The sequence below is a fragment of the Microcebus murinus genome, chromosome 18, assembly GCF_040939455.1.
Source record: "Microcebus murinus isolate Inina chromosome 18, M.murinus_Inina_mat1.0, whole genome shotgun sequence".
NCBI lineage: Eukaryota > Metazoa > Chordata > Mammalia > Primates > Cheirogaleidae > Microcebus > Microcebus murinus.
In genome coordinates this window covers 48,898,495-48,913,867 of record NC_134121.1, presented here as the reverse complement: position 1 = coordinate 48,913,867, position 15,373 = coordinate 48,898,495, and the positions used below count along the sequence as shown (strand labels likewise).

General features: G+C 53.1%; 2 protein-coding genes across 4 annotated transcripts; one reads left to right on the top strand and one right to left on the bottom strand.

Annotated features, from left to right (window-relative positions):
• The first annotated feature begins 587 nt into the window (after positions 1-587).
• Positions 588-10,230, top strand: SMARCD2 (SWI/SNF related BAF chromatin remodeling complex subunit D2). The gene is made up of 13 exons (XM_012747269.3): positions 588-1,118; positions 5,445-5,629; positions 5,829-5,871; positions 6,020-6,142; positions 6,932-7,087; positions 7,487-7,582; positions 7,744-7,845; positions 8,000-8,161; positions 8,310-8,407; positions 8,588-8,723; positions 8,890-9,012; positions 9,156-9,257; positions 9,335-10,230. The coding sequence occupies exons 1-13, from the start codon at positions 903-905 to the stop codon at positions 9,386-9,388; spliced, it is 1,596 nt and encodes a 531-aa protein (XP_012602723.2). The 5' UTR covers positions 588-902; the 3' UTR covers positions 9,389-10,230.
• Positions 10,231-10,297: 67 nt separating this feature from the next.
• On the bottom strand, positions 10,298-15,283 carry PSMC5 (proteasome 26S subunit, ATPase 5). Of its 3 annotated transcripts, none has more exons than XM_012747274.2 (12): positions 15,196-15,283; positions 14,510-14,581; positions 12,731-12,800; positions 12,325-12,422; positions 12,092-12,148; positions 11,785-12,015; positions 11,347-11,473; positions 11,065-11,255; positions 10,873-10,971; positions 10,681-10,791; positions 10,502-10,588; positions 10,298-10,398 (listed from the first exon to the last, which is right to left on the bottom strand). In XM_012747274.2, the coding sequence occupies exons 1-12, from the start codon at positions 15,244-15,246 to the stop codon at positions 10,345-10,347; spliced, it is 1,248 nt and encodes a 415-aa protein (XP_012602728.1). In that variant the 5' UTR covers positions 15,247-15,283; the 3' UTR covers positions 10,298-10,344. The 3 variants fall into 3 exon arrangements, with proteins under 3 accessions (XP_012602728.1, XP_012602730.1, XP_012602729.1); XM_012747276.3 differs by lacking the exon at positions 15,196-15,283 and adding an exon at positions 14,796-14,961; XM_012747275.3 differs by lacking the exon at positions 15,196-15,283 and adding an exon at positions 14,669-14,690.
• Between the last annotated feature and the right edge of the window lie 90 nt (positions 15,284-15,373).

Below are 15,373 nucleotides of genomic sequence, written 5' to 3'. Positions count from 1 at the left end.
TCGACTAGAAACATTTCCTGTGGAGTCAAGTACCAAGTTTCCTTAAAGTGATGCAGAGCCATGTTAAAAACGTTTGATAAGAACTCAGCGCTTGGCCGAGTCAACCGTTCACACAGCTGGATCAGGTCTGGAGCCGCTCATGTCCTTGGCAACTCCGGACCACCAGGATGAGCTTTTAAAGGAAGTTGGCGGCTGTTATGCCCCAGACAGCAGCTCTAAGTTGAGTCTTTAAGGCTGAAAATGCAGAAGGGAGACTTGACAAAACTATCTCCAGGGAGTGTGGCCGGGTAATTTGGTGAGGCGGATACATTCTGGAAATGGTAGCGAGAGCCCATTCACTGTTGAGACCTTAGGTCACCTTCGACCTCTGACCCTGCGCCTCACTCGGCGCTTCCGTGCTCAGCTTCCGCTCCCGCCCCTCCGGGAAGGAGCTGACCCAAGGGGTGTGGGCGGGGCTCAGAGCCCGGCGGTTAGGGGCGGTACCTGTTGGGGGCGGGTCTCACGAGGGGAGGGATTTGAGGAGACGTTCTAGCATTGGGCGGCTAGGTGGAGGCGGGGCCTAGTGCTGGGCTGGGTTGGGCGGGGCGGGGAGTTAGCAGCCGCCTCTGGATAACTGGACTAGGGCCGCCAGACCGCCTGAGGCCGGGGGCGGCAAGAGTGCCCGTAGCAGATCCCGGACCTGGAATCTCCAGAACAGGAGCGGAATCAGGATCCGCCGGGGCCCAAACGGGGTCTGTGAGGAGCTCGGGAACTTGAATTAGGAAATCCCGGAACCCGGATCAACAAACCCCGGAACCCGGAATTACGACCAGAAAGTCCCGGATCGCGGAGCTCAGAGCGCGGAGTGGATTCGACGCGGAGCCCGGAGTCCGGATCGCGACAACCCGGGACGGGACGGAGCGATGTCGGGTCGAGGCGCGGGCGGGTTCCCGCTGCCCCCGCTGAGCCCTGGCGGCGGCGCCGTTGCCGCGGCCCTGGGAGCGCCGCCTCCCCCAGCGGGACCAGGCATGATGCCTGGACCGGCGCTCCGGGGACCGGGGCCGGCCGGAGGCGTGGGCGGCCCCGGGGCCGCCGCCTTCCGCCCCATGGGCCCCGCGGGCCCCGCGGCGCAGTACCAGGTGAGGAGCGCGGGACGCGCCGCAAGGGCGCCCCAGGAAGGGGGCGGAAGGGACCTCGAGTGAGGCCCTGGAGAGGAGCTCCTGGACAGAGGGCACAGGGGCCCTGCGTGAGGAACTCACGACGATAAAGGGCAAGACCAGGGATCCTCGGGCTGCGGCTAGATGGTGGTGGAATCGTTGGGGGAAAGGGTAACAGATTCTGCAGTGGAGGATTTGAAGCAGTTGGGAGAGTCTGGGGTCCAGGATTTCTCAGTACCTGAGAGATGGAGGAGTTGTGGGGGCTAGTGAATTGTGGGCAGGTGGGTTGAGAAATGTAGTGTAGGTCCTGGGGGGGGGGCCTGGGAAGCAAGGAGAAAGTTTTGGAAATTTGTCTTCACTGAGAAACCAGGGTTACCCTGCATTGGCCTCGGTCCCACTCTAAGTCTGCCCTGTTTTTTTCTAGTTGGGAACTGGCAGAATTCTAGCATGTCTGAGATGGCTGCCAGCTGCTAATGAGAAGGGAGGAGGCCTGGCTTCTCACGGGCTTGGAAGGCTGAGGCTAGGGCAAGGGGTTTCCTAGTGCAGAGGCAGACCTGGGAGCCTTTGCTCAGGATGCCTCCAGGCTAGACCAGAGACTCTGGTAGCCAGGCCTGAGGAAGGCCCAGCCCAGTAGCAGACCATTCCCAGCAGACGCTGTTCTGGGCTTTCTGCCTGGTGTTATAGTGTCCAGGAGTTGATTAGTCTGGAGGAGCAGAGAGGCTCCACCAAGTCCTTCTGGTCCGGGACTGGAGGAGTCTGCGAGAGTTGCTTCAAAGAGTGCTGTCCTGACTCCTTTGGGGTTTGGCTTTGAAAAGAGCTTCTCAGGTTGCAGTTTCAAAGGCCATTGAGAGACAGAAACTTACGGTCAGTGTTTGAGGAACTCAGCCTGACCCTGCTGGTAGAACTCTTTAGTCCCCGTCTGTCATTCCAGGTTGCCCCAGAATGCTTGGGAATTGTGCCCATCCTTTTCCCACCCCCTCTCCACTTTTATTTAGCCTTCAGGTTCTGACTCCGCTATATCCCAACCTAGGTGCTCCAGCATTTGGCACTGGCTTCTTGCTAATCTTCCAAGGTCTTTGCAGGGCTTTCTCCAGGTAGAGGTCTCAGAAGTAAATGGATCCTCATGGGGTGGGTGTACATCTCCCGCCAGGACCCCTGAGCCCTCACTTTCTAAGGAGATGCTTAACTGGGACAGTGACTTTTTTCCCCTCTTACTCATTTCTCTTCCATCATCAAAAGGAAATAAAGGGTCAAAGGGTATGGGCAGAGATAGACTTGGTCCCAAGGACTCTAGCTGGGGTCCTGTCTTTCCCATCTTGCTCTCTCCCATCTGGGCCTCCTAGGATATCACTGAGGAGTCCCTGCCTCAATCACTGCAGTCCTTGGGCCTGCCAACTGAAACCTGGCCTGGGAGCCTCCTATGGGTCTTTGGCCTTGGAGGGACCTGGAACAGTTTCCTTGGCATACAACCCAGAGGAACAGTGCCCTTGGGAAAGCCCCTGTGAGGATGGAGTCCACCATGTTCAGTGGGGAGTGGCCTTGGGCCTGTAGCAAGGCCAGGCTGGCTGGCTGGCTAGCTGGCTAGCCCTGGGTGACTGTGTGTGGCGAAGTAGGAGATGGCCCTGAGCCTGGGCTTCTCTCCTCCTCCTCCTCCTCCTCCCAGCTGGGAAGGAGAACCCAGCTGGCAAACTTTGGGTTAGTTCAAGGAGGATTCTACTTGCCCTCTTTCCGAGTGCAGTTGTATGATTTCCAGAAAAAGGGACTTGAGATCTGGGGAACAAAGGGGCTGCTGTCTGTTAGGGCTCTTGAGTGAGCCGGAAGAGCAAGGATTCGAGGGCCCAAGCTGGGCCAGTAGGGAGCCTGTTGAAAGAAGGAAGTCACGATTCACCCCCCTCCAGACAGATTTTAGCTGTTGATCGCAGTTACCTGTGGAGCTTAGAAAAACAAAAAACTGGAAAAAACCCAAAACCACAGATTAGTGGGTTCAAGCCAGAGAATTCAAAATACTTTCTCATGAGGGAGGGGGTGGTATGTTCTCCTCCAGTTGAGGTCCTTAGCCCCAACCACCAGGGGCTTTGGGGCCGGGGAAGAGCATGCTCACCTGAGTCCTAGATGCCTCACTTGGAGGCTGCAGCATAGCCCCAGCTGTTGCCCTGCTCTCCTGAGTGTTGTTAGAAACCAGCTTAGATTATAGGCTGCTGCTGAGCCAAGGGAGAGGAGGTTGCTGCCTGTTTCTGGGGTTCAGGGGACTGAGCCAGGCCTACCTAGTCCTGCAGCAGGCAGGGAGTTGGAGAGGCTGAGAATTCTGGGCTGTGGGGTTTGTTTTTATTAAAACTCCTGAGTTGTGTTTTTTTTTTTTTTTGAAGGGGAGGAGTTAGTTACTGGTGCTACAGCCCAGGTGTAGAGCTTGGCGAGGCTAAACTGGGACTTGATGAGCTGTGAGCAGCCTTCCCCGGGGGCCCTGGGTGAGCTGGGGGCTCTCAGCCTGGGAAGTCTGCAGCAGATGTCTGGGTGGGGCCTATTCCAGGGCCTGCCCGTCTGTGCTGCCTTGTGTTGGGACTTCCTGTTACTGGAGCACCTGCCCAGGAGATGTGGGTGGTGCTGCAGTTTTTGTCAAGGCCCCAGGGTGTAGCTTGGTGGGGACCACAGGGCCCCAATTCATACTCTTTCAGCGGTTCCTCCTGTTTGTCTCAGGCACTGGGGAAAACTCAAGTCTAGGGTGTCTGCGGGCTTGGGCTTACAGCTGTGGCTACACTGAGTTTTTTTCCTAGAATCTCTGGCCATGGCTTATTAAGGCAGAGAAACAGGCTGTCTTTTGCCTTTCAGCAGCTTGGATGAATCTTTTCCTGATGGGGAGAGACCTGTGGCAGGACTTCGTGGGCCCCAGAACCCCTATTTTGAACTCTTCATCCTCCCAAGTGCTTCCCTCCACCCTTCTCCTCAGGTCTCTGGGTTGTGTTTCTTTCGATCTCTGCATCTGGTCAAGAATCTGACCCTCCGAGATGGGAGCATGGGTTTAGTGCTAGATGAAGTGATGGGGGAAGAATCTTCTCTCCGTGATGCTGGGGTGGGGGAGGCTCCTCTGATTTGGTGCGAGTCTCCACCCAGCCTGGCTTGGTTGGCTGGTTGTGCTGGTTGCATAATCTGGGCCCTGGGGCCAGCCCTGTGAAGCTGCCAGGGACAGTGTGTGCGAGGCAGAGCTGCCAAACAGGCCTTGCAGGCAGCAGCCATGGCGAAGGTGATGGAGGGCAGAGGTTACTTCCAGATGGGCTCCACGGGAGTATTGGGAGCTGGGCCTCACTGGGAAATCCTTCTGAAGGCATCAAAAGAAGCTATATCTGTTACCCAGATTCCTGCTGCTGTCCCTGTGACTCTTATCCTTACATCCCAGGATAATTTTATCCCCATTCTCCAGCTTGGGATTGCTATAGGGCTAGACGGAGCCTGAGCCAGTCCCGGCTGCCAGGTGATGCCTGGACCACGGCAAAATCCAGGTGCCAGTGTTCTCTCGCACGCTCTCTCTCAGGCCACCCAGGAGCCATAGCTTCCCTTTCAGGGTCTTCTGGCACAGGGGCAGTGGTTGGGCAGCAGGGAGGCGAGAGAGAAGGATCATTCTGGGTTGTGGGTAAGGGCCATATGGTGACCAGAAGGTCTCTGTACTCTATCTGAGGCCACCCCCACCAGCTGGGACATGTTCCAAGCCATCCTGTTGCAGCTCGCTCACCTGGGGTGCTGCTGTCTGATGGGCTTGTGGCCCACTGGGCTGCCTTTCTCCCCCAGTCACATACCAGGCTGGCGACAGGGGATGGGGATTAGGACTCTGCGCTATCAGCCACTTATATTGTGCTACACCCCTCTGTTTGGCTGTGACACTGGCCCCCATGCAGTGCTTCTCCTCACAGTGGAGGCAGGAGGAGGGCAGGGCCATCTGAGAGCCTCAGGAGTGCCTCAAGGTCAGCTGGTCGTGGGGAGCAGGGGGACAGCACGCTGGGGCTAGGAGGCTGTTCTGGGCCCTGAAAAGCTCTCCCAGGCCCTTCCCTCTGCAGGCAGGACTCTCCGCCCACCCCCAGGCTCTGGCAGGCCTCATTTGCTGGCACGGCTGCCAGGGCGGCTGCAGGGGGCGGAGCAGGTGTGGTTTACACTCTGTGCTCAGGCGCCCGCTCCCCTTTGTTCCTGGCACTCCAGCAGGCTCTGTGGTGTGCTGCTTAGGGCTGGACCTGGCTGAGGAGAGGGATGGAAGGCATGGGCTATGGGCCCCGGAGGGCCCTGCCCTTGACCTATGCACCCCCATTGGCTCACTTCCCCCAGCGGCCTGGCATGTCACCAGGGAGCCGGATGCCCATGGCTGGCTTGCAGGTGGGACCCCCTGCTGGCTCCCCGTTTGGCACAGCTGCTCCACTTCGACCTGGCATGCCACCCACCATGATGGATCCATTCCGAAAACGCCTGCTTGTGCCCCAGGCCCAGCCCCCGATGCCCACCCAGCGCCGGGGGTAAGACCATCCCGTTTCTCTCACCCTACCTGGCCCAGCTCTGGTTGTAGCAGAGGGTTTCCTTCTATCCTAAGGGCTTCTATGACTGAGGAAAACTCCTGGCACTCTTTGGGGAGGGTCCTGGGGACTGAAGGGGTGGATGGGGGGGTGAGTGTCCTTTAGACCATTGACCTCTTACGTGGGTTTCTGTCCTCTCCAGGTTAAAGAGGAGGAAGATGGCAGATAAGGTTCTACCTCAGCGAGTAAGTGCTAGTAGGAGATCCAGGAGGCCTGCCCAGTAGCTGGCTGGGGATGGGAGTCCACCTCGCCCAACCCTAGAAGGAGGGAGGAAGGGAAGAAGGAGGCAGAGAGGTAGCTGAAGCAAGCTGAATTCCTTCTCCCTTCCTCCAGATCCGGGAGCTTGTCCCAGAGTCTCAGGCATACATGGATCTCTTGGCTTTTGAGCGGAAGCTGGACCAGACCATTGCTCGCAAGCGGATGGAGATCCAGGAGGCCATCAAAAAGCCTCTGACGGTGTGTGGAGCCCTGACCATCTCTGGCCTTTCCAAACTTCTCTCCCCTCCCTGGCTCGTTTTCCAGGGGCCAAATGAGGGTCGGTGTTGGGCTAGAGCAAGATTTTTCACATACAGGATGTAGCCCGTTGATAGAGCATTAACTCAATTTAATGTGTTGCAGCCAGTATGTTTTAAATGAATAGAAAATAGAAACGTACTTCACAGTAGTATTTACCATAGTAATGAATGTATTTTTTAATGAACTTTTTGTTTCAGGTATTTATATATGTATGTGGATCCTGGGTCATAATTTAAAATGTAAATCTTACAGATTGTGGTCAAAAGTTTGAAAACCACTAGAGGGCAGATAAAAGTAGTTCCTTTCTCCTTCCCCATCCCTGGGGTTTTTATTTTCCTAATGATAATCTAGAACAGTCACCAGAGTGGTGAAGTCTTTCCAGGAGACTAGGATATTTTGGGGCCATGATGTGTTGGGGTGTTTGGGTTTCATTTAAAGTCTGAGCCAGAGGTTTCCGATTTGCCTGGTAGCGCTCTGCCTGTGTATCTGTCAAGCCATACCACTGATCCCACTGTTAGCATTGTGGTTGATGCATCTGTTTCCCCCATAAATTGTGAATTCTTTAGGGCCGGGGCTGGGATCTACTATTGATACTTCCAATTCCCAGTGCCTAACAAGGTGCAAGTCACATATGCTTGATATTGACTGTCAAATGATGTCATACGGGAAGATTGGGTAGCATTGTTTTCCAATGTTTTGTTCCACCTCTAGTTGTCATTCTCTCTCTAGCAAAAGCGAAAACTTCGGATCTACATTTCCAATACGTTCAGCCCCAGCAAGGCAGAAGGCGATAGTGCAGGAACTACAGGGACCCCTGGGGGAACCCCGGCAGGGGACAAGGTGGCTTCCTGGGAACTCCGAGTGGAAGGAAAACTGCTAGATGATGTGAGTTGGGGAGGGAGGTGGCAGGAGGTCTGTGCAGGTTTAAGATAGACCAGATACTTGTGTACTCCCTGGAGGTGCTGCCCCAGGGAGAGGGTCCTGCTTGCCACAACTCCCAGCCAGAGGTTGATTTGTGTGGTTTTTTATAACAGTGTTCCTGTGGATGGCAGTCGAGTGTCTTGAAGTCCCTTGCTGGCTGGCAGGGGGCTGCATAGAGAATCTTTTCTCTGCCTCCAACCTCTTTGCCCAGAGTTTGACTGCTTTCTCCAGGGCCTACATATGCTCAGTTCCCTGAGCTCCAGGGTTGAAACAATTCTCTTTTTGGAGGAGTTAGCATAGTTTTAGCAGCTTTAGGTTTGAGAGCTTGCAGAAGCACCATATCACACCCCTTTCTATTCCTAGCCTAGCAAACAGAAGAGGAAGTTTTCTTCATTCTTTAAGAGCCTCGTCATTGAGCTGGACAAGGAACTGTACGGGCCTGACAATCACCTGGTGGAGGTGAGCATGGACCTGGGGCAAGGGGAGAACAAGCTGCCTGAGGACACCAAGCACAGGCTGATGTGCTGGTTGGGTGGAGAAACGGCCTCAGTCCCCTTGGAGGGCCATGTGTTTATGCCTCCTCCCTTGGTGATAAGCTCTGCTCCCCTCCTCCTCACCAGTGGCACCGGATGCCCACCACCCAGGAGACAGATGGCTTCCAGGTAAAACGGCCTGGAGACCTCAATGTCAAGTGCACCCTCCTGCTCATGCTGGATCATCAGGTGACATGCCCTGGTGTCATGTCTGGGTCCACAAGGACTCATCTGGGGGAGGGGAGCAGATTCCTTTCTAGAAACCCTTCCTGTCCCTGCCCTATTTTCCTGCTTTGCTTCTTCACAAGAACCCATCCTCTGACTTTCCTGTGTCCATCTCCAGCCACCCCAGTACAAACTGGACCCCCGACTAGCGAGGCTGCTGGGAGTGCATACACAGACACGGGCCGCCATCATGCAGGCCCTGTGGCTTTACATCAAACACAACCAGCTGCAAGATGGGCATGAGCGAGAGTACATCAATTGCAACCGTTACTTCCGCCAGGTTAGCCAGATGCCTTCCTCTGTTCTCTCAGCCCCTGCTGGGCTAGTTCTTGGCCACAGTCTTCAGACTGCTGCCCTTACTGGCCGTAGAATGGTTCACATCCCCCATGCCCTCAAAGGCATCATCGAGCCTTTGGTACTCTCTCCAGATCTTTAGTTGTGGCCGACTCCGTTTCTCTGAGATTCCCATGAAGCTGGCTGGGTTGCTGCAGCATCCAGACCCCATTGTCATCAACCATGTCATTAGGTAAATGGAAGGTGGGGGATGGGAAGGCTCATCGAAGAGCAGATTCATCCTTGGCTTGAACCAAAGCCAAAGAGAGAAGCAGCAGTTGGTTTCTTGCTCCCTGTGTACACAGAATGGGGCCCAGGTGGGTGGGATGAAGACATATGTACTTCCCCTTCCCTTGCTGTGTGCTGCCTGCAGTGTGGACCCCAATGACCAGAAGAAGACAGCATGTTATGATATTGATGTGGAGGTTGATGACCCACTAAAGGCCCAGATGAGCAATTTTCTGGCCTCTACCACCAATCAGCAGGAGATTGCCTCCCTTGATGTCAAGGTGAGCCGTCACTCCCCCCCCTCTGGGGCTCAGGATGGGGGTGGGCTGGCCCTGTCAGACACTCCAAACATGTAGCACCTTGGGGATGGCATCTCTGGCTCAGTCCTTTGGGTTTAGGCCTGGGAGCATACCAGGGGCCCAGTATGACTCATGCACCCCTCCCCAGATCCATGAGACCATTGAGTCCATCAACCAGTTGAAGACCCAGAGGGATTTCATGCTCAGCTTTAGCACAGACCCCCAGGACTTCATCCAGGAATGGCTCCGTTCCCAGCGCCGAGACCTGAAGGTGCAGTCCTCTTTCTTGAAGGGGGAATCCCATGTGAAACATTGGATGGCTTTTTTATACCCAAGCACTATTGTTCCAGTTCCAGGGGCAGATTGGCTCAGGGGTAGGAATTTTGCTACAGCTTTTCTCCTGGCTCTTTGCAGATCATCACTGATGTGATTGGAAATCCTGAGGAGGAGAGACGAGCTGCTTTCTACCACCAACCCTGGGCCCAGGAAGCAGTGGGGAGGCATATCTTTGCCAAGGTGAGGCTCTGTCCTGGTTCGCCCTCTTTTGGTTGTGAGTCGCAGAGACCTGAGCCTCTGGTCTCTTCCTTCTCTAGGTGCAGCAGCGAAGGCAGGAACTGGAACAGGTGCTGGGGATTCGCCTGACCTAACTGCTCAGGGATCGCTTCCTTTCTTCCTAGCCCTGGAGCCTGGAAGCAGAGCCCTCTCTGGGTCTTGGCTGAGGCTGCAGACACGTAGGATGGGGTGAGGGGTGTCTGCTGTCACCCTCTACTCCCAGCATTAGTTTCACAAAAGTAGTGATAGGATTCCTTATTGCTTGGTCCCCAAAGCCTTATTACTTACTTTTCGCGTTGGCTTTAATGGGGTTCTTACCAGATGATGCCACCTCTGCCCCCAGCAGGTGGGCCCAAGTAGGACTGCTGGAGGCTATATGCTTTGACTTTGTAACTGAGACATTTTTGAACCAAAGGCGGCTGGGTTTGCATGTTTACAGACTTCCCTCTGGGGAGAGTGTTGGAGCTGGGTGAGGCAGTGGTGGCACAGCCCAGACTCTTCCTAGCCTTTCTAAACCAAAGTTCTTTGCCATTCCTACAAACCCAGCCTTGCTGCTGGTTTTTTCCTTTGGGTATTTGCACTATTTGGGGAGCAAATTTTTCTATGTGGGAGCCACTTTTTTATACAGGGGTAAGTTGGGGTTTTTCATGGAGCCCTGTTTGGTGCCTCCTTATTTCTTTCCTCAATCTATGCAAGCGGCTTTGGCCGCCATCATCTCCTGGGATGCCAGAGGGCTGCCTCCCCAGATACTTCGGCCTGAGGGGGTAAAGCCTCCTAGAGGGGACACTGCAGTTCTCTAGCATGGCCTGAGGTATGGGTGTGTGCATGGTGGAGGGCACAGGAAGCGGGGCTGGGAAGATTGTTGTTGCCCTTTGGGGCTTGGCAAATGCCACTTCTGGCAGGTTTGGAAACTCCCAAATAAATCCTTTTTTGTTTACTGGTGGTGCTCAGACCTGGTCATTGAACAGTATGGCCACTCCGGTAACAGACTGGAGTCCTAGAGGGCTTGTCCCACAGCTTTATTTGAGGGATCCACACAAAAGATGTCTGCTCACTTCCATAGTTTCTTGATGGACATGTTTTTCTCGCTATCCTTCTGCATGACCTGGAAAGAGAGCAAGCATTAAGTTATGAAGCGGGTGAACACAGGCCCTAGCCCACTGCTCCAGAGCCACCATCAGCAGAGGTAGAAAGAGGGAGATAAGTACCTTGGCTACTGCCATCTCAAAGTCCTCCTGGGTGACATGAACTCGCCGTTCCCGCAAGGCATACATGCCAGCTTCTGTGCACACACCCTGAGCAGGAAAAGGAAGTTGTTAAGGCCCTATTGTTGTGCCCCCTCAACCCTGAGCGTGGCCCTTGAACCTTTGCTACCAGCTCCAACTACCTTCACTTCAGCTCCTGATGCTCCAGGCATGAGCTCAGCAATTTTTCTCAGGTTGATCCCCCGGGTCAGGTTCATTTTCCGAGAATGGATCTTCAGAATGTCCAGTCGGGCCTGGAGATGGGAGAGGAAAGGCCTGAGCCATATACCCTACCCCCATAGTCAGAGTCACTCTGAGCACTGCCCATCACAAACCTCCTCATTGGGGGGTGGGAATTCAATTTTTCTGTCGATGCGCCCTGGGCGAAGCAGCGCTGAATCCAGGATATCAATTCTATTAGTAGCCATGATAACCTGAGTGGAGAAAGGAGAGGAATCAGCTAAGCTCTACCTCAGCCAGGGCCTTCCTTCCCTTGGCTCAACCTGAGGCTGATACCCCCCCCTCACCTTGATATTCTTGGTGGCCTCAAAGCCATCCAGTTGGTTAAGTAGCTCCAGCATTGTGCGCTGCACTTCACTGTCCCCTCCAGAACCCCCTTCCAGCCTCGAGGAGCCAATGGAGTCAATTTCATCCATGAAGATGATAGATGGAGCATGTTCTCGTGCCATGACAAACAGCTCCCTCACCATTCTCGCCCCTGTGCAGAGGCCGAGCTAGTGTTAGGGAGCTGATAAGCTAGCTCCCCACACCCCTTTCCATTTGGTTCTCACATTCCAAGCCACGGTTACCTTCCCCGATGAATTTCTGTACCAGTTCAGAGCCAGAGACACGAATGAAGGTACAGTCCGTATGATGAGCCACAGCCCGGGCCAGCAGTGTCTTCCCAGTGCCTGGGGGTCCATACAGCAGCACTCCCTAGAGGGGAACAGCAGACTCAGGGCAGAAAGCTGGGCCCTCATTTCATTCAGTGAACATTAACCGAGTGCTGGCTTTATGCTGGATCCCTTGCTAGATGCTAGGGACGGGAAAAATGAACAGAGTCCCTTCTGAAGCTTATATCTTAAACCACCTCAATACCCTGGAAACATCCCCTCCCACCCCGCCGTTCAGTGGGAAGGGCCCACCCAAGCAGGCTGCAGCCTATCCCAACACCCCCCCACACACGGCCTGGCCTGGGGCAGGAGGAATAAGTACAGCAGGTCCTCCCAGAGAAGCCTGCTCCTTACCTTGGGCTGTGCAATGCCCAGTGCTTCAAAGAGCTCAGGATGCTTAACAGGCAGCTCAATCACTTCTTTGATCTCCTTGATCTGCTTGTCCAATCCACCAATCATCTCGTAAGTTGAGTCTGGCACTTTCTCCACCATCATCAGTGACACCAGTGGGTCCACCTTGTTGGGTAGGATCTTGTGCAGAGTGTAGCTGTCATTTCTTAGAGCCACTCGGCAATTGGGTGTCACCTGGGCAAAGGAGGCAAGTTTCAGAAATAGTACAATAAGAGCTGACCCCAACCCCCCCACCTCACCTGCTACTCACATCATTGATGTCAATGTTCTTGTCTACATCTACGACAAACTTGCCCTCAGGATGCACCTACAGAAACAAGAGCTCATGACTTTCCCTGACAGCCACCAAATCACCAACCCCACCCAGAAAGACCCATGAGAATCCCGTAACAACATGACAGAATATTGTCCTCCAAGGCCACACACAAAGGGCTAGGAACACAGTGAGGAATGGGCCAGTCCCTGGGGCCATGCTGCTTTTACCTTGACTAACACTTTCTTCTTATCCATGGCTCGAACTACTTCCCCTACATAGGAACCCTGTTCCTGCAGCAGCTGTAGCTCCTCCCGCAACAGGCGAACTAGAAGGCAAACAGACAGTGGTCACCTAGCTTCTCCCTTGGTGTCCCCCTTCCCAGGACACAATTCAACATGTATGAACTAAGCACCACTTTGAAGGGAATACACACACAAAGGCCAAAGTTCATGTTTTTAAGGGAGTTGTATTGGAGCACGGGAGAGATATGCAAGTGAAATAACCGAATGACAGTGGGAAGCATCATCTCTGACTGGGAGAAAACACTAAGCACAGCTCTGAAGATAATGCAGGGAGATTACCAACAGTCACACCTCAAACTGCCCACATGCAGTTTCCCATCTTTTCCGTCACCTTTTGCATTTAGCTCATTTCTCTGTGCCTGCAGCCTCCGGAGGTTTTGGCTCTTATCATTCACAATCAGCTGTGGAGGACAAGAGACAAATACCATTACCCAAGGGCAGAATATAGTAGAAGGCAAGATCTTCACCAAGACCCTGACAGGCAGGTATGAGTGAGGAAAGGGCACAGAGCACCTGCATGTTGTTTCAGATTCTCCAGTATGATCCTAATGATCCTGGCCTGTCCGCCAAGAACCCCTCTGAAACCTAGGGTAGCCAGCAAGAAAGGCTGTGACTAATACTGGTCTAAGAGTAACAATCTAAGGGAGAAAAGTTACAGCTGGTTCATGTAACAGTGACTTTCTTGTGGGAAGATAATATAGCAGAAAGATCTTTAGATTAGGAGCCTGAGTTCTAGCCTAGCTGCTGTCAATTAAAACCGAGACGAAGCTAAAGCAAGCCATTTTTAAAAATCTAGGTCTGTTACCAAAATACACAAGGGTGTAGAATCAGCTACACCTAATTCTTTCCAGGACTATTAGGATGAACAAAAGAAATCACATGTAAAAACATTCAAAAATGGCAAACCAAATATAATACCTGCAATCAACAGTAGAGTTCAGAATTTTTCCTTGTGGCTTTCCCCATCTAATTTATACTACAGCTGACCCCTGAACAATGTGGGGGTTAGGGATGAAGTTGAAAATCCACATAGAAATTTTGACTCCCCCAAAACTTAACTACTAATACCCTACTATTGACCAGTTAACACATAAATAGGCTAATATCCACATATAGTTCATGCATTCAAGACATGATTAACTTTTCCTTAATTTTTTTGATATTTCTTGGCTACACTGTTTTGAGTTTTTTCAAACTTGCAAATTTCTAAAAAGTTTTCTAATATATTTATTGAAAAAAATGAGCTGGGTGTGGTGGCTCACGCCTGTAATCCTAGCAATCTGGGAGGCAGAGGCGAGCATATCGCTCGAGGTCAGGAGTTCGAAACCAGCCTGACCGAGAGTGAAACCCCGTCTCCACTAAAAATAATAAGAAATAAATTGACCAACTAAAAATATATATAAACAAAAAAATTAGCCGGGCATGGTGGCGCATGCCTGTAGTCCCAGCTACCTAGGAGGATGAGGGCAGTAGGATCACTTGAGCCCAGGAGTTTGAGGTTGCTGTGAGCTAGGCTGATGCCACGGCACTCATTCTAGCCTGGGCAACAAAGTGAGACTCTGTCTAAAAAGAAAAGAAAAAATATCTGCATATAAGTGGACCCTCACAGTTCAAACCCATTGTTGTTCAAGGGGAAACTGTAATTATTTTTCTTATTGCTCTGGTCCCTTATTTCTATGGCTTAGCTCTTTAGGCTAGAGCACTGGGTGGCCCAATTCCTTTCACTCAATGCCACTCTTCCTTACACTCTAATTGCACCCTGCCCCAACCCCTTTCTGATAAACCTCATCTCCTGAGCATGTCTTCCCTTTATTAAGTAACCTTTTCGTTCAGGCTTCTAAAAGGGATGGCCTTTGGCTTAGAGATAGCTAATCTACTAAAATCTGACTCCTGAAGATGTGTAACAAACTGAACGTTATCACCCTCAAGGAGTGGGATTTGAGGAGAACAAGAGAATAACTTCATATATTTTATATTGCTTATTATTTATTATACATACACTTTTCTAACTAAAAAGACAGAGGAAAAGAATAAGCTTGCACTGCAATCCCGTTTGCTTCCATCGATTCTCAGACCTCGCTTTCTAGCTCCTTCTCGAGTATGTCCTCACCTGGAGTTCTTCAATCTTGGACAGATAATATTGACGAAGTCCACTGCCTGCCTTCCCCTCTTCCAGCTCCATCTGAAGACACAAGATAATTATTAAACAACAGGCTAGACATTCAAGGGAAAAGCCACTTCCAGGGAACTTCACCGTAAGGGTTAATACCTGGCAGCTTTGTCTAGTAAAGAGTTTGGGCTTCGGAGGCTTAAGACCTGGGTTCTAATCCCTTCTTCCCCCCTTCGAACCCTCCATTTTCCTATGACTAAAATAAAAGAACGAGAACGCCGCCTACCTCACAGGACTTTCAGGAGGATCAAGAGACACTATACGCGAGGCGCTTTGCACTGTGGCAAACGCCATACAAACCCGAGATGTTATTACTACCGACCGAGCCAGTCAGTAGGAAGGACGACGGCTCGCGGAGAGGCCCGTTCCCGCTCCCATCGCTCCTCTCACTCACTGACTCCGCTTCTACCGAATCTTCCTCTCCCAGCCCTGCCCTGACTCACCGGGGGCGGCGCTGACACAGCAGATCCGGCCTCAGGCAGGGCCAGTCTGGATTGGCTCACCTACCCCCCCACCCACGAGACCCCCTTGTCCCGGCTCGCTGCCCACCTCTAATCACGTCCGCTCCGCATCCATCCCCGGTTCCCGCCCGGGCGCAGCCGCCGCCGCCGCCGCCCCCGCCATACCTGCTCCGGTCCGTCAAGCGCCATCTTCCCTCCAGCGGAGACCGCCGGCATCCGAGCTGCCTTGGCGCGCAGGCGCGGAAGCAGCGGCTTGTGGCCTGAAGCCCAAGGCAGAGAAGAGTTCCGGGTCAATGGGCGGGGTGGCGCCAAGACCACAATAAATGCGCGGGGCCATGATGGG

Coding starts and splice junctions, on each gene's coding strand:
- SMARCD2 (XM_012747269.3), top strand. CDS start 903: ATGTCGGGTCGAGGCGCGGGCGGGTTCCCGCTGCCCCCGCTGAGCCCT. Junction 1,119..5,444: donor GCCCCGCGGCGCAGTACCAG/GTGAGGAGCGCG, acceptor CACTTCCCCCAG/CGGCCTGGCATGTCACCAGG. Junction 9,258..9,334: donor GGAGGCATATCTTTGCCAAG/GTGAGGCTCTGT, acceptor TTCCTTCTCTAG/GTGCAGCAGCGAAGGCAGGA.
- PSMC5 (XM_012747274.2), bottom strand. CDS start 15,246: ATGCCGGCGGTCTCCGCTGGAGGGAAGATGGCGCTTGACGGACCGGAG. Junction 12,423..12,730: donor AAATGAGCTAAATGCAAAAG/GTGACGGAAAAG, acceptor TTTGCCTTCTAG/TTCGCCTGTTGCGGGAGGAG. Junction 11,256..11,346: donor ACAGAAATTCATCGGGGAAG/GTAACCGTGGCT, acceptor GCCTCTGCACAG/GGGCGAGAATGGTGAGGGAG.